The following is a 26,385-nucleotide window of genomic DNA, read 5'->3' as shown; positions in this document are numbered from 1 at the left end:
AAACCGGAGTACCCAGAGGAAACCCCCGAGGCACGGGGAGAACATGCAAACTCCACACACACAAGGCGGAGGCGGGAATCGAACCCCGACCCTTGAGGTGTGAGGCGAACGTGCTAACCAAGCCACCGTGTCCCCCGGAATATATTGAATCTGCAAAGATTTGCTTTACTAGCAATAATATTCATTCTATTTGTGGACTCTTTTTTTCACTTTTCCACATATTTACACACCCCTATAGATAAACAAATACTGTGTTTTATACACTCCTTGATGTTCCTTAATAAAAAGATCAAGTAAACATGACTGTATACTTCAATAGCAGAACTTTGCTTTGTATGACAGTTAGTTTATAAATGTAAGCAGAGCAAATAAAATGACCAGCATCATTTAATTATGTGATTTTGGCCAATTGACTTTATACAAGAATGTCTTAGAATTGAACACATGCACTCCAGTGTCAATAAGTGATAAGACCTTCATCTCCCCTTTCCCTAATATACTGAATTATAAGAGATTAAGAAATCTAGCCTCACTGATTATTAAAAAAATTCATGTAGTTGATGAAGTTTCAAATGCAGCACAATGCAGACCTCTGCTGGCACTCACAGGTACAGACATGTACACAAACAGCACAGTAGATAGAGCTACTACCAGCAAAAGACTAGCAAATTCTCACATCATTTATCAATAATTAACATAAATTAAAATCTTTAAGATGCTTATTGGCTGTTTAAGTTATTATTGTTTTAATCCTGTTAATGAGCTTTAGTTTATTTAAGTATGAAGGCTGCAAATAAGTTAGTTGCTTTTTATTTTTAATAAAAAATCCACTGTCAGTGGAATAGAAGTGGACTTATAGGACATTCTCAATAATGCTAAACAAATAAATTATTTTATTGCTGTAAGTGTTATAAAATCAAGACAAGACACATTTGGGTTTCTGTGTGTAGAGTATTGTGACTCTACTGTAAATGCTGGCAAGTATGGTGATGGGAAATGGGAAGAGAGGTATAAACACCCTGCTGGGGAAAGAATATCTCAGAAGTGTACTGCTGTAAGGAAGAGTGGGTGCAAAACCATTATACAAGAATAGACAATTCCAAACCAGTTACTGTAAGTGGTAGCTCACATGGTTTAGGGACTCTATTATTGATCAGAAGGTTGGGGTTCAAGCCCCAGCACAGCCAAGCTGCCAATGTTGGGCAATAGAGCAAGGCCCTTAACCTGCTCAGCTCTAGGGATACTGTATCATAGCAGTCACTGTGCTTTGACCCCAACTTACTCAAGCTGGAATATGTAAAGAAAACAATTCTTATTTGCTATAATGCATGTATGGTGGCACTAATAAATATATCCTAGAAGGATGTACAAACTTTTGCACATGCATTTTTTATGTTTTTTATAAATCTAATCAAATATGAAGAAAATGTGCAGAACATTTTTATTGTTTCGATTCGAACTGCTTTTCAACTAATGTATTAGCAGAATATGTTATTTGGCTGGGGGAGCACATACTTTTGCAGAAACATGTATAAACCTTGGCTGACAGAACTATCATCAATCACTGTTATAAAAAATTATTCCAAACCTTTGAGCAGTAATAATAAGGAAGACATGTGTTAAATGTTTATTGATGGAATTTAACAACTGCCCATAAACTTTATTATAGATGTATTTTTGAGTTAATATTCATGTCTCAGTTCAGGGAAACATAAAACATTATGCTGATGCAGTAAATTAAGAATATTTGTTGATGAAATACATGTTGAGTAGTCTTTGATAGTCATGAGTGCTGAGTAAAGTGCAGGTGTAGAAAAAAGGAACAATTGAAGTATAAAAGCATCATAAAAGTTATGCAGATTCCAACGTTTCAGTGCTATAGCAATAAGCAGAGTATTAAAATACCCTGGTAAGTGTAAAACACTGAGCAGGGTTCCCACTTTTTTCAGAGATCATTTTCCAGGACATTTCAAATTTAGCAAAAAAAGACAAGGCTCACAGATTCGCAGCCTAAATTAATATGTTTTTCTCTCCAGAAGTCTTAAAAACAACGTACACTTTATGGCTATTACTTAACTACACTTTTAAAGACAATTTGTCATGTGAATGAAATTTCAACATTTATAAAATAAAAAGACCGCACATATTAATACCCTCTCCTTTCTCAGACCAATGCAGTCATGCATGCTTTAGTTTGCTGTGCATTCCCCTTGCACATGATATTCAGATTAACAAGGCTAATATAACCTGCTTACCCGTCACCATTTGCTGAAAACATTCGAGCACTTAAACCATTCCTAGTGCTTGAAACCGCCAACACAAGACAGCGTCATCCGTCACAGCGAGATTAAACAGCATAACAAAAAACCCGTCAAAACTCGGCGTCCCTGTACAGAGCGCTTTCTGTTACTAACGTTAATTGTTTCGACCAGTTGTAAACTGTTCTTTAAATGATCAAGAACATTTAAAAATAATAATTTTCCAGGACAACAAGATTTTTTCCAGGACAATTTATGTTTTCTCTCATTTTCCATGTGTTTTCCAGGACTGGAACATTGGTCATTAATTTTCCAGGATTTCCAGGTTTTCCAGGACGCGTGGGAACCCTGACTGAGTCAGCACTTCCAGTCCCAACATACTTGAACAGAGAAATGCACCAGTGTGTATAAAGTGCTGAAGGAATCTCCTGTAACCCATTCTATTCATTACCTCTCCTGAGTGGTCATTAGCTAGGTAGATTACAGTGTCCATGGCTCCCAAGTGTTTAAACGGGTGTGTTTGTGCCTTGTGATGTGCTGGCACCCCATCCAGGGTCTCCCCAAGACCCTGGGGAATAGTTCCAGGTTCCTCAGTACGCTGTGTAGGATAAGTGGCACAGAAAATGGATCAATGGATGGTTTGTATAACTAACTATATTTCTAAGCTAGTGATGGCATATGGCATATTACCTTTCTTTTATCAGTCATTGCATCACTAGTCAATCCTGGGTGTCTGTGAGCTTGTGTATGTGAAAGGTAGCGGATAGGGTTTGCCTCAGAGTGTGTGTTGTCGCCCCGAGCAGAACATGAGCAGCAGTTTAATAAAAATACAGCTTGGTGTTTTTTTGTGCCTCAGAGGAAGCGTGTGAAGCCTGAACCCTAGTGGACTGGTTGCTAGAGACCTAACTGGTGGAAGAGAACTGGTGAGTAAGGAAAAAAATAACATTGTTTACATTGTCACAACACCACATCAACTCTTTCTCCCTCTCCCTCACACACACACTCTCTTTCTCTCTCTTCATCACACACCAACACCCACATCCATACTCTATATATATGTATAGATGTGCATATACATATGTGTGTGCATATATATATATATATATGTACACACACACACAGGAAGTAAAAATGAGCTAGATTAGAGCAGATAATTCTCTTTTTAATGGCATCATATATTGGTGACAGCTTAATGTACAGCATGTAGACATCATACATCTACGCCAGCTTAATAAAAGATTACTAAAACAGGAATAAATACAAATCAAGTTGAAATATCTGGGAACATAATATTTTAAAATACATTAGGGTTTATAAACTTCAGTCCTTAAAAGCCATCAACGTGTGTAAAATGAAAAGAAAAAACAACGGCAATGACACAACATGCACAAATAAATATGTGTCAAGTAAAATTCTGAATAATGAATGCAAACAAGGTTGAACTTGCATTTCACAGTGAGGCTGACGGTTGCCAGCTGAGGTTGACATGGTAACATGATGCTTGACAAACAATGACAGTAGTGAGTTGCACTCTGTAGAAAGGCTTTGTAGGCTAATATGTAAGTTTCAGATATGACACTTTAGGATATGAGAGCTGAACACATGGATTGCATTTCATGCATATGGCTGCAGCAAAAAAAAATAATAAATAAACAAAAATATGTGCAGAAAATACATTCCTGGTAAGTACATGGCTATGATATTTTCATGAAATTAAGGTATTTCTGCAGTCTGGGGAATAGATTGATACTTAATGCACCCCATAATATAAATAAATCTAAATGATCACACGTCAACCAATCACATATAACTAGAATCAATTTATTATATGAAATAGAGACACCCTATCAGTAAGGTGTGTGCGTGTGTACACCATGATCAGTGAGGAATGTGTGTGTGTAGAGATCCTAATCAGTAATTTGTGTGTATGTATACCATGATCAGTGAAGTGTGTGTGTCTCTGTGTGTGTTTGTGTGTACACCATGATCAGTGATGAGTGTTTGTGTGTGTAGAGATCCTAATCAGTCATTTTTGTGTGTACACCATGGTCAGTGAAGAGTGTGTGTGTGTTCGTGTGTGTGTTTGTGAGAGATCAGTGTTAATGTTGAGACTCAATCTCTCTGAAGGAAACCTCATATGAGAGAAACTCAAAATGAAAGAAGAAAAATAACTTTACTTTCACTTAAATTTACTTTTATAATTTTCTATAATAACTGATTCATTTTTTTTTTTTTTTTTTACCCAAAGTGATGATACATCTTCTGTTCTACATCCTAAGACTCCTACGCTCTCCAAATTGTTTCCTTGTTGCTGAGGTGCAATCAAGGTCACATTATTTGTCCCTTTAATTAATTTAAAGCTTTAATAATCTTTATGACTGGCCAAGATTAGCATCAGGAACTAGCGAGTATGTGCACGAGACTTTTTTTTTTTTTTCATTTCAACAAGATAACTTACACAAGTTAAGCAAATGAAACAAACGGTGTGTGAGTAGATACTGAAAAGATACGGACACATTTAAAGGAGCTAAAATGTTATTTGTTTGTGTTATTATTATTATAAATTAATGAATGCGTGGTGGTCTGGGAAAACCTGTCTGATGTCAGGCACTGTGAATGAATTCTGGCAAACATCAGGTTTAAAATATCTTCCTAGAACATGCTTCACACCTCGAATTTAAGAAAAATAAAGAATTTCATGAAAACGATGTGCTTTCTGCCTGCAGAGTTCACTAAATAAAGAGCCAGTTAAATGATCATGACTGGACAAAGGATCAGTCTGCCTAAAGACAATGCTTTAACTGCTAAACAGCAAACACAGAGCTTGATGAGCTGCTGGTATTGAGAAAGAATCAGTTTAATCTGTCTAACAGATGTGAAATGATCCATGTTCACTGGAAATGTTGTAATGGTGACGAAGAAAGTTACATATTTTTTGGATACAAATTTGCCATGAGAGCAACTTCATGGGTCGAGTGAAGAGATGATGCCGAAGCTCGTGTTCGCCGAATGCTGTGAGTAACTCACACCCCAGGAGGCGAGACTATATACTAGACAGTCTCCTGATACAATTAAAAAAACACTTTCCCCCCAACAAATGATATATTTTAGCTCATGTATGGATAGAGCTGTCAGAACTTCATAGAACAGAGAAAAAAAAATAAATTAAATAAAGGTTTTCCCAGGCTGCCAAGCATATATAGATCAACCATACACATCTTTTTTTGTGTCTATTAAGCTTTAAATTTTGGACCCTACAGCACTTCATATTATTAATATTTATCTACAAAAAGAGACTACACTGCCATAATTTGCTTTTGGGAATGCACTAATGTGGGAATGATGTGAACTATCAGAGTGGTTCAAGATTATTCATTTAGAATTTTTTTTAAAGGTGGTGTCTGGAACATGTGATGTGCTATGAGTGTCTTCCGATGCCCACATACTAACATCAGTGTGAGGTTTAGATTGACTACAGAATGTTTTACATACCAGCCACACAGTGATTTTACTCATCCATTTTGGACTAAACTCCTTAGTTTTGCACGAGCCTGGACCTCATGCTCACGTCTCCACTTTTCCGAACGTCCCCTCAGGAGGGCGGTAATGTTTAGGGAAAGCCATCAGTTGGAGAGAGTTGAAAGCATACTTGCGACATCCGACGTTCTTCACTGTGTTCTCACGCCGACAACCCTCGCTGGGGGGAGGAGGAAGGGGGAGGGGGGTGTTGTGGGTTATGAAAGCAAGTGGAATTAAACACCAAAAAAAAGTACTGACAAAAAAACGACAAGGGGCTTCCATGTTTAGAGATCATGAGCAAAGAAAACTCAAGACAATCAAGAAGCACAGATGTATGACAGATTGGGATATAGAACAATGGGTAGGCTGTGAAAAATGCAGGGGGCTGGAAGAATGGGACTGAAGAAAGCAGGAAATGACACTGAGCCAACGCTTGTCTGTGAGGATCCATGGCTAAAAGATTTGGACTGAGAAACAGTTGCACTTTGGGTAGAAAAAAAGAAATAAATAAAGAAAGAAAAATGCATTTAAGCTGAAGGCTAAATATTTCTGTCTGGACTGCATTTGAAAAATCACTTGTTATTAGTAGAAAGTTTACCAAAAAAAAAGTCAAAATGTAGGCTCACTGCATATAACATATCTTTTTTTTTATTACATATCATAAAATTAAGATTGGCTTCACATTGTGGCTTCATACAGAACAACTGCTGATCCCATTATACTCCCTCACAAACTCACCTCACATCGTAATGCCGTAGCTCACCAATGTCCTTTAAATTCTCTGTGGTCATGTCTCAAACACTAGAGGTAGTTCAACGTAGCTTATACCTTAGCAAAAATACTAAATAATATCTATCTAAATACGAAAGTAAACATTCTCTATACAAGGAAGCTCAAGCTAAATGCAAGCAGAACCAGAGAGTCTATTAGCATGCTAAGTCCATGACGACAAACACCAACATTCTCAATAGCAAGAGACTCTTGTTACTCTTCACTCTTGTAGTTTGCTTCTTGTAACAGCTACTGTTAATTTTTAGTTACGGTAAGTTATAACGCGAACTAGTTAAACAGAAATGAAACCATCAACTAGTGCGGGTTAAAACTTTTGTTTTAAATGTCTCAAGCCATGCTTTAAATGAAGTTCCTTAGCAGATTAGCAAAACAAGCTACCTACTAGCTCCATACAACCATAAATCTCTACTACTTATATTGTCTCTATACGCATTTTATGTGACAAGATAACAGAAAACCATCGTTATGCCATCGTGAGAACTAAATGCAGTCAGGAGCTAAAGTTTTGAATGAAGAAATGTCACTTACCACACAATTGCTACTAAGGAGTTGTTTTTGTACTTTTTTGCGTCACAGCGAATTGAAAAACCTCAGCTCAAATGTCACGCTGTTGCACTGAAAACGTGGTCGTTTTGTCACTTGCTAATGTAAATTTAGGCCAATCAAAAAATGCTAATAAACTAAGTAACAAACACAAAAAAATCCTCTATACCAGACAACTGATGGAGTGTAACTCCAGCTAACAGATATGACACTGCAATCTTGTGCATCATATAGGAAGACAAGAGCAGTGTATCAATTCCCAAAAAATTAACAAATCGATATCTAATTAATGACCTTGTCCTGAAGTTTAGGATGTTTAATCTCACCTAAAGCATAAATATCCAAAACCCAAGTCCAAGTCAAACAATAAAATCAATCTAGCCTATATAACAATTTATATACAAATATATAGCTTGTTGTTAATATCAAACTCTTCCGAAAATTCATCAGGACTGCTGACCTCTCTCTCTCTTTCTATCTCACTCTCTGTGTATAAATAGCCAATATGAAATATATGCTAAGTATATTTTTAGATAAGATTTCATCCAATTTCCAATTGACCAAATGTGGATATTCAGAGCAGTCGATTTCATTACTTGGGTAAGATGAAAGAGCTTTGTATAAAAATGCAGAAGTCCTCACCAGGCTGTTAGGAAATCTGCATTTATGTTTAGGAATGCATCAATACTGCTAAACATGTATCGGTCCACAACCGTGCTCATAAAATCTTGCTCAAGAAGAAACGTTTGCTATCGTACTAGAATGTGTTTCATGATTTATGAAAGTAATCGATCAAAGCAGACTGCAAAAGTTGCTCTTTTTAACATATAAAGAAGATTAACTGGAGAATCTTCTTGAATGATGTTGAAACCTACGACATTTAAACAGTAGGTTTGTTCGTGCAAAGCAGTATTCAATTCATTTCAATTTTATTTGTTTAGAGCTGTTAACACTGGTCACTGGTGTACAACAGCTTTACAGGAATAAAAATAATATAAAATATAATGAAATATAATAATATTTAATACTGATGTTAATATTATTGAATTATTTAATGTACTCGTGATTGTCATGTGCAACAGTTTCTCTGTATGTTCGTCTTCACTGCTAGCACTTCAGTTCAGCGAGCACTGAGACGATGTGTCCATGAGACTCAGAAAGTGTACATCATGGCTCATTTTAATGACCACGCTGATTGTGATCTTTGTTCCGATGTCCAGCCCCCTCACACTCTCACCAACAATAAATAAAAAAGTTCTATGATGAGTAATATGAAGTAGGTGTGAAGAGTGCTGACTTTAGTACCAGTATCGACGCGTGCTTAACAAACCAAACACGTGGTCTGTCTGGGGGGAAAAAATATAGTATTGATGCACCCTATTTGTGTAACATACAAAAATCCAGGTCTAATCCAGATCTCAGAACATATTTATTTGGCGTCTCTGAACAAATACTAAAAATATAACAGATATAAAGGACAGAGGAAGCTCATATGATAACCTTCTTTGCTAGTAAAGGTTTTGAATTCAAATCTCATTACAGCCAGGAAGCTTTTTTCACTCGACTCTTTATCCTGCGCTAAAAGCGGCTGCCGAGGAAAGAAATGTAGCATTCATAGCAAAAATAGAAATTTCTAAGATAATGAGCTGGGGAAGCCCCAGGAAGTGCTGTGAAGCGTTTGGGACCTGAATATTATTAATATGGCACAAAGAAAGCAACATAATTAGTTCAATATTTGGCACAAGTAGTTACATTCTGCTTAGGATTCCTGCATAATTTGCTATAGTAGAAAAGCAACACATTTAGGTTCATGTCATCTAAAACAAGACTCGGATAATATACCGTAGTTTTCCATTAACCAATGCAACCTAATTGAAACTGAAGTCACGTGAAATAAAAGGGCATATTGCGAAAATTAGTGGCTAATAAAAAATAATCATATGAAAATACCGAGCTATATTTACTGCATAATTAAAAGTTCTCCTGACTTAATGTACAATCAGGTTCACCTGCCCCTAAAACATCATTGTAAAAGTGCACTGGCTTTGTATATAGGAGATGAAGCTCTGGCCAAGCCGACAGCTCAGCATTTTAAATACAAACACATGGAAGACGTCAAAATTCAACCACAAATCACTGAGGAAATATGATCCTAGTTAAGAAACCGGGCCTCTATGGTATACGGTCTTTAAAACCAGCATATCTGTAGCATGTGCAAAAAAAAAAAAAACAAACAAAAAAAAAAAACATAAATTCTTACACTTTGTGCGATTATCTTATACTTAATAAAGTCTTATATATCTATATACACATATGTATATACAGTATGTTATAAATTTTGGGATTGAAACCCCAGGTATTTAGTGAAGTAAGGCAGAAACGCATTGTTAGGGACACAGAGACTTTTAAACACATGTGTAGCCACTGAACATGGGGTTGTCTGCCTCCTCAGTAGCAATCAGAAGATCAGAGAAAAGACAAAAATGTTTGGAAAACAATATTCAAATACTATTTGAAAAAATAAATTAATAAAATAAAAAAGAACAAAGAAGGAAGTGAAGAAATTAAAAAAAAAAAAAAGAAGTCATAAATAAATAAATTAATAATAATAAAAAAAAGCTTTTAATGAAAGCTAAGAAAGAAAGAAAGAAAGAAAGAAAGAAAGAAAGAAAGAAAGAAAGAAAGAAAAAGTCAAGCCAGATATTAAAGGTGAGAAATATAAACCTCAGCATCAGAACCAAATAACAGAAGTAAAAATAAACATAGAAGAAATAAGAAGAGCTTAAAGAGAGAGTTAAAAAGAAAGAAGAAGGAGAGTTATGGGAGTGTAGTGGCTCAGCTGCAGCGGAGTTTGGCCAGCAGGTAGGCGACGCTGAGGAAGAGCCAGACGATGAGCAGGTTGGGGCTGAGAGCGAGCAGAGGCAGAGAGTACAGCAGATTAGGCTCTAGTCTCAATTCCCGCACGGGTAACACACCGCTCAGGTTCTTCTGCGTCACACCCTCTCGAGTACCAATGCTGCAGCCAGTGGGTGGGGCAGAGGGGCGGAAGGAGGATGAGGAGAGGGCCGTGTTCGCAAAAGTTTCACAAAAGGGTTTGGAATGAAATTACCGCAGCAGGAAGGACAACGATGAAGATCAAAGACAAATAATAATTAAATAAATCAGAAATTAAAAGAAGATTGCAAGGTATAGAGAGATAAAAGAAACACAATAAACAAGACCAGAAACAACGGCACATGACGAAACAAAACGAGAAAAAAAAAAACAACAACAAAAAAAACAGACGATGCAGAGAAACAAAATGGAGAGGAGAAGAGAAAGCGAAGAAGAATAAATTAAGAAGAAAGTTTTGCCTCATCCATGTGTACATTCTCAGACAGAACGCTACCAAACTGCACTTTTCCTTCATGCTGAAAGGGTACATTAAGAGCACAGCTTTAATACATTTAGTATGTAAATTTAAACCCTTTAAAACAGAATTTAGGGTATATAATTTTTGACCTCAAAGTTCCCATGAAATCTTAGCTACACTGGAAAAAAGGAATATACAGTCAATCACATGTAAGATGTTTGGTTTATGTAAAATATATCACATATCTCAACAGAGCATGATTTTAATAAACTTAGAATGTTGGAGCTGACAGGAACTAGAACCAAAGTATTACATTCAATTGGAACCCATGTACATATAAGTTCTTCTTCTTTTGGCTGCTCCGTGTTCGGGGTCGCCACAGCGGATCACATGGTCCGCATATTTGATTTGGCACAGGTTTTTTACACCAGATACCTTTCCTGACGCAACCTCCCATTTTATCTAAGACACTAAGAATTAAATCAATTCAGTAGGCTTTATTTTCCCCAGAGACAGTGACATTGTGTTGATGTGCTTATTGGACTTACACAACAACAAGCAGACACAGTTCGAGATGCGGCACAGGAAATCTAAACAAACCTTATAAAATACACTTGAAAGTAGCTTAGCGAGTATACTGTATGGGGAATTTCATTAGGAATTAATAACATAATAAATAATAAAAATAATGCAATGTTATACAAAAGGAATGCATGCCAGGCGGAGGTGTGATGCAGTACAAAGTTCAAGCGGAGTGCCACTACCCCCTGAAATACACTATATTTGTATAACAGCGTGGATTTGGAATGTGTTATATTCTATATATACCAAATTTCTCTGATTTTGGTTTTAAACATGCATCATTAAAGCTTTAAAGTCAATTTTAAAGCCTATAAGAAACACAAGATGTCTCCGTAACTGTACCATGCCAGCAGCAATGAAAAGTACACAGATACCTTTATTCCTGAGAGTGTACAATGAAAGGCCCAATTAGGAGACAACATTTCCTGTACGTTATTTACAAAACTTCAGGGTTGTGCAAGCTAGAGCATGCAACAGATCTACTTTGCTAATGCAGCGCAAAAAAAAACAAAAAAAAAAACATACACAACATCCCTCTTTTTATCCACTGTGGTGGAGTGTAACATGACCCGATAACTAAAAATAAAGTGCAGCTCCAGAGCCACACAGACATAGGTTTAGACCCATGAAGGAGTAGCGGGAAGTGTGTGGGGAGTGTGTTTTCCCATGCGCTTGGGCAAAACACACACGCACACAACTTTGCTCTTTGTTGCAAAGCCACTTTATGCAATACAACAGGTTCAACAGGTGAACTAGGCAGCCTACATGACTTGAGGAAGAAAACCATCCCTCTTCTTGTCTCCTCTCTCTGAAATCCATGATGCTTTACAATCCTGCTGAGCTCGACTTACACTTCAGAGAGGATCCAAGAAGGGGATAAGGGGTAGGGCAGATGATTTGAGATGAAGCCATTCCATCTATACATGCTCCATTAAAATGCCTTTTCAAAATTTTTGTTCTTTCCCCCTGCAGTGATTTCTTTTAGTTTATTCATTGGCTCAGCTTCTGCTTCTTATCTGTTCAGCAAGCACAGTGCAGGAGGGTGGATCGATAAGGGATGGAGAAGCAAGACGAGATGGCTGGTGGAGATAATGCTTGTCACTGGACTGTAAAAAACAGCAACAAAAAAGAAAAAAACACCCCAAAAACAACAAACAAAAATAACAGCAACAGCAGCAGCAGGCGCAAAATTCTGAAGCAGAGACACACAGGCTCCAGGAAGAAAGATGATGAAGCTTTCAAGACTGCTAATTTTAGAGCAAGAAAGGTGCAGATAAAGAATCACAGCGCTGTACAGTACAGCAGTGTCGTAAAGTCTGAACCTGCTTTATTCTGTATTAAAAATAGGATAGCTGAATTTAAGCTTTAGTTAAAAAAATACAACCATTAAAGATATATTTCTTATATACACTATATCTGACATTTTGTTCCCCACAATGCCTGTCTGTCCGTCCGTCCATTGGTCTGTCTGTCTGTCTGTCTGTCCATCCGTCTATCCATCCATTGGTCTGACTGTCTGTACATCCATCCATCCATCCATCGGTCTGTCCATCCATCCATCCATCCATCCATCCATCCATCGGTGTGTCTGTCTGTCTGTCAGTTCGTTTATCCATCCATCCATCGGGTCTGACTGTCTATCCATCCATCCATCTATCGGTCTGTCTGTCTCTCCGTCTGTCTATCAATCCATCCATCCAACTATTGGTCTGTCTGTCTCTCTGTCTGTCTATCAATCCATCCATCCATCCATCCATCCGTCTCTCTGTCTGTCTATCAATCCATCCATCCATCCATCAATTTTTTAGATAGACTGATGGATGGAGATAGAGAAATGTCCAGAGTTACACTACTTTACTGACTTCCATGACTCTAAAATTTTAAAAACTTTAAAATGAACCAATGATACGAATATTCCTATCTAACTCCACTGCTGACGGCTATTGGAATCAGACTTTTCGATCCTCCTGTATCTATCCAGACTCGTGTGGCTACATAGTCCCGGTCCTGAGGCAAAGTCTTACCTCCGCATGCAGTCGAGTGCCTGAGTGAAGACCTGAGGTGCCATGCCATGCTCGTGCTGCAGGATTAGACACTGCTCCAGTGTGACAGACATGGCAGTGCGGTCCTTTGCACTCTTACAGCTTGTAAAACGTACACCGTTTAGCCGCCGGCAGATCTACATGCAAAAAAAGGACATGAATTACACCGGATATAATTACAGTGTATTAAAGCAAAAAACAGTGCAAACTTGGTTTGTAGCATGGCACGGCAAAAGTGGTGTTTCATTGTGAACAAATCTTTTAAATTAATGAAACCTTCTTGGTTACATCCATGTACTGACTCATATTTTTGTTCATTTAAGTACAGCCTGTGTAAAATACACAATATTGCTCTGTAAGGTTATTCCTGCTTGTCCGGACCATGTCATCATTCGGACACCTCCTACTGAACGAGACTTGCTGATGAGTCTGATAGAAAGTGATACTGATTCTGTAGGAACTAGTTTGTGAACAATATGATCAAACTGGGACTTTGGTTGTGAATGAACTGAAAGCACAAAATGTTTCAATCACTGAATGGCTGAATCATTTGGATATGTGTCTTAGAGGTTTAACAAAAGGAGAACAGAGAGCACTTGAGCACTAGAGAAGTATTATGTCTGTTTAGGAAGCATAATTCCAGTTATGGAATTAGTTTAAATTATGTAAACTGAAAGTTGATTAAGGCAAATGTGTTTTTTTTATTTTACAAAATTAAAAATATAGGAAAATATAATAAATCTGCTGTTGTCATTTGAGATGAAAATATTAAACATCATGATTCAAATCTCATTTGTGCATTTGTAGACATGCACATTCACTATATTACCAATAAAAAAAACAACAACAACAAGGGTCACTGAACAAATCATGTATTGTCTACCTCTGCAGCCTGCCAGAGGATGTCAACATTCTTGTTTTTCCTGGCATGAACATTTTGACCAAGGAAGCGCAAGAGCTCGGGAAGACACGTCTGACTACGGGAACGAGGAAGACCTAGGAGGAAGAAGGGAAGAGAGAGCCAGATTGCTGCCATTACTGTTGGAATTAAAATTTGAAATTTGACACCATTATTCAAAATATTACAGTAGACAGGATTGAAAACAGAAGCAGGAAAGTCAGATGAGCTCGTGCCTGGAGTACATCTCGAAAATCTGTTATTTAAGAGTGCAAGCAACCTGGTGGAAGGGTGGGGGGCATACAAAGAACATGTGGTGACTCACAGTCATCTGGTAACACCTCCTTGAACTGTTCATAGTAGGAATTCAGACGACCCAGACTCTCAGAATTAATGATCTCCTGCAAGGACGTGTCCCCAAACCTGGACAAACAACAGAGTTGTGCATTTTAATCCTTGCACAACTAAAAGGTGCGTTCAGTTATCAGTAAACAACAGTGTTGACACCAACCGAAACGGAATAACTGCAGTAGATATAAAAACCGTTGTTACTGAAGAGATATCGAAATGACTAAATTCCAAACACAACAGTATTAAAAAACTCACTTCTCAGCAAGCGTTTGCTGCTCGTTGATGCCGACATTAAAGTGAACAGGCTGTACGCGCAGCAGCATGCCGTTCTGAATTTCCCGAGGAAGCGCGTCGAACATTGTCCCTGGCAGTGGAATGCGCACGTTAAAGCCGTCGCGGTTCCCCGTGATCACAGGGAGCATGTCTGGAGAGGACGCCGACACAGCCTGGGTCACCTTAAACGTTACGTTCCTCAAGTCCATGACACCCACACTCATGTCCTCCAGCATGGATAGCTCCTCTCCTACAATGCGCGCGCATACACACACAAACAAGTCAACATCTCATTAAAGTCAACATCCTTAGCTGTATAGTAACACAGCTGTGCTGTGTACGTACAGCATGCAACACACAAAAACAGGATGCTCTGTGGGTTTACCGTAGGTACTCAGTAGACTTTCAAACTGAGCTAGCAGTCCGATGGTGTATAGCTGCCTCAAGAAGCCATCGTTACGGAGACAATTCCTCAGTTTAATAATAAAGCCACAAATAAGCGCTGTAAGCTAGACAGAGAATGAGAAGACAAAGAGGCGTGTGTTAAATCATCTTCCTTACATCCAGTGGCGATTTATTTCTTACTAATTAAAGCTTAAAAAAAACCCTCAGGAACACTGACAATTTTTTGTCAGTAATTCAAAGCTCTTACCATCTCCTCATATTTTATTTCAATAAATCAGTTACAATTATTGGATGATTTGTCTCCTTCAAAGGATGTAAATTCAGTAAATACCATGAAGTTTTGCTCTTTTGCATTTTTAATATGTTCCAGAGCAAGAAATAGGACACAGGCTTCTGCTAAAACCTCCGTCCACATATGAACGCCAAATATGGTGCTGGAGGTTTATTACTGCTGCTGCTGCTGATCCATGACTGTCTATTTTTGACCCGTCTGTGTATAGAGGATTATAGTAAAAGAAAGGTGTCTTATGTCAAAAGCATACAGTAAATATACTGATTACTATAAGTTCCATAAACACAAACTCTTGGAGGTAGGATGCAAATGCAGGCTGTTTGTTGAGCATCATAAATATAGGTACAGAGTGCGAGTCCATGGCGGTCAGGTTTGTAGGCCACTGTGAAACTGTGACGTGTGGTGATATGACGCAATGGGACAGTTCCTGATCACATAACTTTTCCAATCTCCACATGGTAACTGAATAGAAGTGAATTTGGTTTAGAATGTCAAGAATTATGTCTACGTTTTCTCTATGAGATCAAATTATACTCCAAAATGGTCTGATATACCTGGGTCTGTCCTTTTGTATCAACAAACATTAACGTGCCTTGCTCGCTAGTTATACAGTATGCAATATGCAGCATGTCTGTTGCATTGTCTAGCTAACAACATTAGAGCTCTATCTGCCATATTCTTTATTTTATTCCTCATTTTAAACTTATTACAGACTAAGAAAGATGCTCATATAACTTGACTAAGAAAGATGCTCACTGCTTCTACAATACTCCTGTATTGCACAAGCCTGGGGTTGTGCTGCACTTTTTCTCCAGAGTCTTTTAAGTTCAAGGATGTGTCCAAACGAAACGTAGTAGTTAAGCTGAACAGTAACACAATTGGGGTCTTTGGGATGAAGCCCTGTTATCTGTGGTTACAAAAGTGTTATGAGAATAAATTAGGTTAACTGACTGCAAATCAAAGAGAAAGACTTTAACAATAACTTTTCTATTAGCTTGCTATTTAGCTTTCATTGTGATTGCCTGATCAAGTCAGAGTGAATGCACTAACTCACCAAACCCCAATGGTGTTTCTCGCACACCATTTTCCACACTTGGAACACATTTTACTAGAGTTTATCTGTTACAGTTGACAGATACTGTCTGCCAAAACTTACACTTTACTTCTATAGTGAAGACTGTAACTTATTTAACTTACTCGTCATATTTAAAATTTTTTTTTTTTACTATGGATTTCCTTCTCAAACTCTCTCCATCCATTTTACACTCTGGTTCTCTGTGTCTGGGTCTGTCTCTGTCTGTCTGTGTCTCACACACACATGCAGCTCCTGCCAGTCATTTATAAAATCAGGCATATATCTTAATCCTGATGGCTAGGTTTGATGATAGCATGCAATCGGAGAATATAACATTATACTTTGATTGTAAATTCCCACTTGTTCTGTAAAGCTACATTTGCACAGTAACAAAGCAACCATAGATGTTGGCATATCCAGCAAAGTGACAAAGCTGGGAAAAGTTTAACTTGCAATATGCAAATATGAAATAAATTGGTGCAGCGACTACCAATAGGAGAAAAGACAATAGAGCTAGAGTCCAAATATTCATGTATATATGCTTTTATTTCCCAGGATTCTTAGGATAATAGCGTTGTGCTCCTTGGATATTTATTGCGGTTTCTTTATTCAGTAACTGCCTGATGTTTGCATTTACTTACTGTCTGGCAGAAGACCACGTCTCGGCGGTACTGCACACTGAGGTCCATGGCGATGGTCGGCGCTCGGTCTTGCATCAGCAGGAACACCATTGAATTTTTTGCCTTGTCGCTCATCATTGCCACGCACTCCGTTAGCGTCGTTAGCAGGGGATACAGAGCCTCACTCCACTCACCTGACACATGCATGTCCACACATCGACAAATCAGTACTACAGACCAGCATTATTTATTGTGAAGTAGCAATTAAAGGGTCAATATGCAACATATTGGCTTAATTTCTACTGCTACAGGACAACATAAAAAACAGACAACACAAAGCACAGGGAAATTATGGAAAAACGACTCTGTAAACATTTAGCATAAGCACGTCAGCGATAAAGGGCTCTTAAGGGGTTGGTGGGGATCTTACCTGGGTAACTCTCCTCTTTGCTGCTACTGGTATCTAGAGGGGCAACATGCACAGTTAGGAAGCACAACCAGCACAAACACACAGTGTGGCCTTGCCAAGCACACAGACAAACACACACACACCACACACACATACACACACAGTGGCTTAATAGACATGATATACACAAAACCCTATCCCAGATCTTTAAAGCTGTGCTAAATAAACCATGATATTGTCTGAAATTATATTTATTCTGGTAAGGGTTGAATTGACTGTGGAGCCTAATCTGAGAACACTGGGTATGAGGTGGAAATATGCTACAAATGGGTTGCCAGGTCCATCACAGGGCACCACGCTCATATATTCACACAAAGTTTATTATAGCCAGTCAACATGGACATGGGGAGAACATGTAGAGAAACACAACACTGACCGAAACAGGGAATCTGTAGATTGCACTTTGATTCTGTACTCTTTAACCAAATACTGCTTCATCCAAACACGCACACGCACGCGCACGCGCACACGCACACACACACGCACACACACACACACAGGGCTTGTGTGCTGCAAGTTTTCCCTAAATTTACATCTTGTAGCATCTTAACTTTCTGTGACATTTCCTTATTCTATCATTTCACATCTTCCTCCTACTTTATATGCTATGAAGATCATATGGGTGTCAGTATCTGTTTACTATTACTAACCGCCTATTATCAGTTCCTTATTGTTATAATTATTTGTTTATTCCCCCAGTATGCTCTGTGTCTGAGTCATGCCAACCCTCTAGCTGGTGCAGATTAAACAGACATGCCCCCACCCCCAGAGTGTGGGCGAGAGTCAGCGAGCCAATCACAGAGCAAGCTGCTGGCCACATGATCATACAAGCTTAGGATGAAAGACAGAAATCTCCAGAAGAGCTGAAAAATGACACTCTGACAAAACATGACTGGGTCGCACAAGGTGCTGAACATTTTTGTATTTGACACATTCCAAGACGCAGACTCAGACACAGACAAGGTCGTGGGCTGACTAACTGTAACAGTGCCGTGAAAAAAGTTGGATGATTATAAAATAGACAAAGTGATGTGGTAAAGATATATATTCGAAGAAGAAGAAGAAGAAGAAAGCAAAAAAAGCTTGTGCATATATTTACAACTAATGACAAACTTGGCCAATAAGCCTGTTGCTATGGCAGCATGCACCCTGATGAGCAGGTGAGTAGAAGGTTAAACAAGTAATTGTGTGCACATCCCACCTTCTGGCAGGTGCAGGACAAAAGACACTACTAAAGTGAAAAAAATGTAATGACTGCAACACTGTTTATAATCCCATATTTAATAAAAGGCAACATTTCGACCCTACTGGGTCTTCTTCAGGCAAATGGTGAACACATTTGTTAAAGGGATATATAGGTCTTACAATCAACTGACCCACCCTGTGATTTCAATTAGCTTGATTTGGTCTAAACAAGCCTAATAGCCTCACCCTTTCTCACCTAATAGCCTCACCCTACTCAATTAAGATAACACTTGCATAGAAAAACCATTGAGTATTCACCATTTGCCTGAAGAAGACCCAGTAGGGTCGAAACGTTGCCTTTTATTAAATATGGGAGTTATAAACCGTGTTGCGGACATTACATTTTTTTCACAGGTGAGTAGAAGAGACATAAAATGACACGTGTGTGTGTGTGTGTGTGTGTGTGTGTGTGTGTGTGTGTGTGTGTGATTGAGAGAGAGAGAGAGAGAGAGAGAGGATGTAAGCAGCCACATAACTAAGGTCACACATGCAGTGTTATTTTACTGACAGAAGTGAATATGAAGCCAAATTCACTTTGCTTTCACACTAATTTGCTCTCATAACAAACACATACTTTCACATGATCAAATTGTTGCAAAAATGTACCAGTTTTCCACAATTGTCCCCACTACTCTTTTTATCATTCACACATTCAACTAACACCATGTTGTATTCAACTGGTGAAGCTGTTACTACTTTCCTACATTCTCATTGGTGGAAAACTGAAAACTGTAATATGGCATATTGGTCACACCAGGCAGTTACAACACTGGCAGACATTAATAGGTTATGTACAATGTGTACGTAAGGAATAAACAAACATGCTGCTATAGGAAAATAATCAATGATGGGTTGTTATGTCAAAGACCTATAACAGCAAATGAACACCTAAAGATTATTTCTTAATAATAGCACAGTGTGGTGTGGCGAATACTCGAATCTAAATTGTCAAAAGGTGTGAATAATTTTTATATATCTGCACAGTTATAAATACACGTTTCCATAGTAACAGTTCATTCACACATACATGTATAGTGGATGCGTCACATTATCTAGAATGTTTAAAAGTCTAAAGGTCTGACACAATAAAAATATTACTTTTTTCCCCACTTAAAATATACAATATATTTGTTTATGGAAATAAACAAAATGTTTAAAAATTTATTTAAAGCAAAGAAATATCTTGAATCTTGTTTCAAATGTAAGCAAATGCTTAATAAGAAGCATGTTAGCTGCTTTGTACAAAAGGTCAGATTTTCCTCATGTCTAATAATTTCTACAGAAGCATGAGTTTAGATGACCGTCTGATAGATAAATTTGATCTAAACATGGATCATGGATCAAGTTATAATGGATTAAGTCATAAACGAGTAGAGTCCATGCCAGCTCGAGTCCAGACTGTCATTAAAGTAAAAAAGAAAATACACCACATGCTATGAATACATGATTACTTTTCCCATGTCTGAATATGTAAATTTACAGCTTCACCTCTGACACGTAATTTATGACAATTTTTTGTCTTACTCTTTTTACCAGATCCCAAAAAAACTGCTGCTGTTTTGACATGCTGTCCTTCAACACTGAATTCCTTTATAGAGATGTGGTAGCCTAGTGGTTGAGTTTGAAGCCCAGGTCCACTAAGTTGCCACTGCTGGGCCTCTGATCAATGCCCTTAACCCTTAATTGCTCAGTTGTATAAAATGCAAGTTGCTCTGCTGTAAGTATATATGCCATAACTGTGTTTTTCATGTTTAATTTTAGTTTCTTTATAAGTATTTCTCAGCCTACAAAGGGTAATATATTCATAGTAAAGTTCCAAAATAAATAGAAATGTTTTTTTCCTACCTATATATTTCTATCTTCAAAGTAAATAGTGATTCTCTCTAAGATGACTCAAGCATTTAAAATCTGAATAGCTTCAACCACTAAAAGGTTATCCAGACAGAGGTAAAATTGTCTCACACTAAAAGATTTTTAGTTTTTTTAAATTTTAAATCAGTCTTGTGGTGATAAAATGATTACATTTATTTACACAGATTAATTTCTATGCTGCTGGGGGAATGGAAAAGCCAGTGTACTGGTAAAAAGAGCTGAAGTACATAGTGGATGTAGAGCCAAGTCTTTTCATTATTTGGAAAATAGTCCTTTACCTTGTGTGTGACTAGAAAGAAATCAGAATGTGAGCAGCATGAATTTGATCATGTATACAAATGAGAAAAGAGCAAGTTTACGCCAATTTTAAGTGCTTTCTTTTGAACTGTGAGCAAAGCAAATCATCCGAGCAGGCTATATCTGAGTGTGCTCTTGTACTAAAGCAAAATGACTCAGTACTGAAGAAATCCTCATCATGGATTAAATTATTGTGTGCATGACCTTAGAGCCAAAGGGAAGATTTATAATGGAAGAAAGAAAAGATGAAAGAAGGAAAGAAAGTGTGTGAGTGGGTCACCTACAGGTTTGAGTTTCTGTATTAAGGGAACATGCAGGGTTCATTTCAGGCAGTGGTGATGCGGATGAAGGTGAAGGCGGTGAAGAAGATGAAGATGGCTGGTCCTGTGAAGCTTCTGACCCACACTCATTCGTGCACACTGGGTTGATCCAGAACGCCTGACACCTCTCGTTACCTTTCTTAGGAACAGCGCTCTGTTGGTCGGCCTGGAACATGTCTTCGCTGCTGCTGCTGCTGCGTAAACGTTCGTTCTGCAACAGTTTATCCACCCGCTGGATGATGCACTCCAGACTCTTATCCACATTCACCCACACCTTCTCCTGAGTGCCAGACAACAGTACAGAGGATATTTGGTTTATATCCTTGTCAGATCAAGGCAAATCGATCTTAATTACTGCTGCAGCTCTCATCGCTCAACTTTAGTAATGCACACAATTGGATGTGCAGCCACAAGCTCAACTCAACCACACGATATTTCAGCGATTAGTCTACAATCTCAACAGATACTATACATTATATCATATAAAGTAACACAACAAAACACATACAAAATACGGTATATTGTATATATCACTGTATCTTAGAATAAATTCCATTATTTAATGAAATGTGTTAGTCTCAGGCATTTTAACTGTGACAACATGACAAAAAATAGAAAACTAAAAACATTTAACAGACAAAACAAACAGACAGGTTCCAACATTGGTTTCTCATGTTGCGTCTAGTTTGTCTCTTGTGGGCATGTAGCCACTACAAACAGTACAGTTGTTACTTGAGGGAATAACAAACTGTGCCAGGTTTTTTATATTCTGATGAGAAACAGCAGCTACAGCTCTCTCTGAAAATATTAAAAGTGCAAGGCAAAATCTTATGCCTGAAGATAAAAGATTTAAAATCAGAATATGACTATGATACAACAGATCTGAATTTCAGCTTCGTTTCCTGATATTTTTATCTGTAAGTCTTAAAAACACTAAAAACCTGGCACTTTTGGTTGAAACCATTTTTCAAGTGATCAAAAAATTTTGGATGGGTGTTTCTTGATGTCTTCCTTGTTTAACTGCCTATTTAAACAACTAATAGGTCTGAATGTTTACTCTTGGTTTACATCCTGTGTTTCAACTGTGAAGAATGAATTTCTTGTTAAAAAGGATTGACAAAAACGAAGACCAGAGTGCTGTCTATGCAGGAAAATTACACCATTTGGAATCTGAGAAAAGTGGGAAAATCGATAAAAGTCAAAGCATGAGTATTGGCCAATACAGAAAGAAAGAACCACTGATGTACTAACAAGCAGAGATCGAGCAGGTTGTCCACCAAAAAAATAGCAGTTTAAGAAAAAACAATCGAAAGTGACATCACCAGCAACCTCCACAGGGCAGGAGTGAAGATGTACAGTACAAGTTATCATTTGAAGAATTTGACTGAGAGCAAAAATACCACACAAAACGCAGACAATTCATCAGCAGGAAGAAGCAGAGACTGGAATTCAAAATAATATACATCAGGGCGAAGATGACAAGTAATATACTGAATGCTATCACTAAATTCCGCCTCAGTTCACCTTACCCATTCCTCTTCATGCCAGTCAACATGTAGGGATGAGCGGTTGTTGCTCCACTTGGCTAGCAGTGTGTCTTGGTCATTGCGTAGCACCACATGCTCTGAATCAGCTGATGGTGAGCTCTTGGAGGCGATGTACTCTGGTCTGGCGGCGTTTAAAGCTTGCACAGCTGATGCCAGTAGCTTACAGTCACACACTGTCACAAGCTGCCGTGTCTGTTAGCGAGAGAGGTTTAGAGCTGTAAATCATTCTAAAAAGCATAAGCCTCAAACACATGCAACTATTTTTCATTCTTATGTTTTACCGATATTATGGAAACAGATTAAAAAGCATGAGAGCGCCCTCTTACATCATGCGACAGCTACAGGTTGCCTCTACACAAATATTTTATTAAAGACACATTGAGAAAATAATACACCATTTTAGCGGAACAATATTAAAGCGATATTAAGTGAAGTGCGTCTATCTTCTTGCCCACCTTGTCTGCCAGTATTGTGAGTGTTCTCTCCAAACCATTGGTGGAGCGCTCCTTGGCAGCGCGGGAGAGCCGCTCGGCATAGTAGCTGACCTGAGTCTTCAGGGTGTTGATGTGTGAGATGATCTCTTTGGCGTGGACGATGTCCTGAGGGATGTACATGATGGATTGGGAGCTGCTCAGAGAGCTGCTGCATGGACACAGAAGGTTCAACACATTAGAGTCATTATAGCTCAGTATGCCAAAAATCTGTTAGACAACATTTCACAATATTATTATGAAATATGTGTCAGATTCGTCAGGGTCAATCTATTTATAGGATCACAACAAACAAACAAACAAAAAAACAAATGTGGGTCATGAAATATGACAAAGCTGAATTGTGAATGTCAGGATTCCAACAAGTAACAATGAAACTTACATTATTATTTACATTCTGAAACAAAGGAGGCAGAATCCAATGCATGCACAGAACTGCCGAGAGTTATTAGCTAAGGGCTTAATACTGTGTCCGTAACCCACTAGCCCTAATCTTACAACTCTAACCTAGAAGCCCTAGCCCACTATCCCTAGCTTACTATCCCTAAACCTACAACAATAACCAACTATCCCTAGCCCACTATCCTTAACCCACTAGACTTAACTCACTAACCATAATCCTGCAAATCTAACTCAGAAGTTCTAAAACCCCACTATCCCAATCCTACATTTTTTACTGTTACCAGAAAGAGACACATCATACATATGTGCACACATGAACATCACCCAATCCCTTCCTCACACACACACACCTTTGCTCAGCCAGATTTCTTGTAAATGTCACACACCAACATGATAATGACAGAAATTGACTCCTACATTACTAAGACCACAGGCCAGTCATTTTCAACAATGAACATTGTGTACACTGTCTCACACAGACAAAATCTCATTCCAACCAAGTCCACAAACAAAAATATAATAATTTACAATAGCGTTTTTCTTTTACTATGCATGTTACTTAGTGGGACTTCTTGAACAATCCTCTTCAAATCTGGCTTGTATTCCGTTGTTGCCACTCGAAGCAATTCTTTCACATGGGTGTCAGTCAGAAAAGATCGATGCTTTGATTTCCCGTGTTTCAGGGTAGAAAACACAGACTCCCTCAACAAAAAAATATAAACTCTCCCACTCTGTTAAAAACGTCCTGTGTTCATCTTCATATTTTCGTTTTGCTGTGCATTTTTTCCCTGCCATTTTGAGAGCGAATTTGACACAAATTGTTTACTCAAATGATCTTGCTCCTACTAGGAAACTTTGAGGTATTTTCATCCCACGCACATGCGCTTTTGACGAAATTACCGTATTGACCTCAAGGCGAAACGAACACGCATATTAAAAAAACACAAATACAAACTTTGATATGAACGCAAGAGCCGCATGAAACCAGGCAAAGAGCCGCATGAGGCTCGGGAGCCGCGGGTTAGCCAGGCCCTAGGCCTACACCACTAGCCTTAAAACACTATCCCTAAACCCTACAATTGTAACCCATTGGGCCTAAGCCACTAGCCTGAACCCTACTATCGTAACCCACTAGGCCTAAGGCCACTAGGCCATAAAACACTATCCATAACCCTACAATTATAACCCACTAGGCCTAAGCCACTAGGTCTAACCGACAAGACTTAACCTCAAGTGCTATCCCATTACCATCTGAGTCTTTTTTGTTCCTTTCCTGATTACCCACATGTAATCAGCCAAAACATTTTGGATGTCCAAGGCTGCAGAGGCTCATAAACATGCATTGTGGTGAGGCAAAATAGTACTAACAACACATCTTCAGACAAAAGTAGCACATTTGAGTTAACCTGTAGTTACAATCTAATGAAATTTGTGAGTCGTCAACTAACAGTCATCCAGCTTAAAGTCTAGCAACTCGCACTGAGCAGTTTTAGACTGCTACTATGCTCAATACAGCAAGTATGTTTGCCAGGCTTCTGCAAAATTTCCAGCTCAACTACATCTCTAAAACCACACAAATGCACTGATATTTGTTCTTGTCAATTGCTATCTACTTGCTAACTGCTCCATCATTCAACAACTTTCAATCTGGAAGTGTAGGGCAAGAAAAAAAACAAACAAAAACAATGAGAACTCAGTCATTAACAGTCATCAGCTTCTACAGTATATGTCAAACAGCAACATTTGTTTAAATATTCCTTCAATTGAAATATGTAACATTGTGTGAATGAGAACTTTGTGAAGATTTGAAGACATATGTTGACAAGTTTTCTTCTTTCCTTCTCAATAAACTGGTAGATGGGAACAGAGCTTTACGTGCATGTAAGAACTATTATCAGATGACTTCAATCACGCTTCCTTTAATAACACACCTACGGATGATGACTATCAAACTCAGGCGTACTGAAACACGATTTTAAGTATAAACAAGCTTCTGTCTCGTCCCAGAGGGCAGTGGTGTGATGCAGCTGTTTTCTGAAAAAATGTGTTTACTGGTTAGCTTTATAAAGACGCTCCGCTCTGTAATATTTCTATTTTATGTGTCTATATATAAGACATCAGGAACAAACACAGAACAGAGTCATGTATGTTGTGTGTATGGAGTACTGATCTCTCTTTCTCTCTCACACACACACAAACACACCTATGTAACACTTATATGATGGATCCTTGGGAAAAATCATGCACAGACACAGAGTGGGGTAAAAATTTCTAGCCCAATACAAAGAACTGTTTTTTGCTTCATCAGTTATAAAAAACAGAAAATACCAGTAGAATAATACTAACCTGTTACTGTTTAGAAAAAAGACACAAATGATATAAAAAGTAATACTATAATGTATTTTGAAGTCAATAAGTATATTTCCTGACCTATTGACTGTTGGTAAATTAGTTTTTCATAACTGATCAAATAATAAAAGTTCAGGAAAAACACAATACAAATAGGGGGAAAAACTTCAACTTAAAATAACTCACCATTCCTCCTCATAAATGCTGATTGGAAATGAAAAGGAAATTAAAGAGCAAGAAATAAACGACAAATTAAAAGCATTACTACAAATGAGTAATATCACTCTTGAAAACAAGAGTGTATGAAAGCAGCATTGAAAAAATAAAAAGTTACTAAGAGCCTTGACGAAGAGCTAAATAAAACTGAAGTAGTCACCATGCACTAGTATAC

General features: G+C 38.1%; 1 protein-coding gene across 9 annotated transcripts in view; it reads right to left on the bottom strand.

Annotated features, from left to right (window-relative positions):
* Nucleotides 1-3,399: 3,399 nt before the first annotated feature.
* The window catches only part of inpp4ab (inositol polyphosphate-4-phosphatase type I Ab), a 58,258-nt gene continuing 35,272 nt past the window's right edge, over nucleotides 3,400-26,385 (bottom strand). For 2 of the 9 annotated variants that reach the window (XM_060868609.1, XM_060868610.1), the window contains exons 13-23: nucleotides 23,208-23,394; nucleotides 22,735-22,944; nucleotides 21,170-21,485; nucleotides 17,433-17,465; nucleotides 17,024-17,196; nucleotides 14,996-15,119; nucleotides 14,593-14,860; nucleotides 14,312-14,409; nucleotides 13,972-14,084; nucleotides 13,071-13,225; nucleotides 3,400-5,955 (exon numbers count right to left, since the gene is read on the bottom strand). In XM_060868609.1, the coding sequence (XP_060724592.1) occupies nucleotides 5,823-5,955; nucleotides 13,071-13,225; nucleotides 13,972-14,084; nucleotides 14,312-14,409; nucleotides 14,593-14,860; nucleotides 14,996-15,119; nucleotides 17,024-17,196; nucleotides 17,433-17,465; nucleotides 21,170-21,485; nucleotides 22,735-22,944; nucleotides 23,208-23,394 (1,810 nt within the window). In that variant the 3' untranslated portion in view covers nucleotides 3,400-5,822. Of the gene's footprint in view, nucleotides 5,956-9,802; nucleotides 10,129-10,672; nucleotides 12,153-13,070; nucleotides 13,226-13,971; nucleotides 14,085-14,311; nucleotides 14,410-14,592; nucleotides 14,861-14,995; nucleotides 15,120-17,023; nucleotides 17,197-17,432; nucleotides 17,466-21,169; nucleotides 21,486-22,734; nucleotides 22,945-23,207; nucleotides 23,395-26,385 lie in introns of those variants that run through there. The other 7 variants (XM_060868614.1, XM_060868611.1, XM_060868618.1 and 4 more) reach the window with 7 other exon arrangements.

The sequence above is a fragment of the Tachysurus vachellii genome, chromosome 4, assembly GCF_030014155.1.
Source record: "Tachysurus vachellii isolate PV-2020 chromosome 4, HZAU_Pvac_v1, whole genome shotgun sequence".
Lineage (NCBI taxonomy): Eukaryota > Metazoa > Chordata > Actinopteri > Siluriformes > Bagridae > Tachysurus > Tachysurus vachellii.
This window is presented reverse-complemented; position numbering and strand designations above follow the sequence as displayed.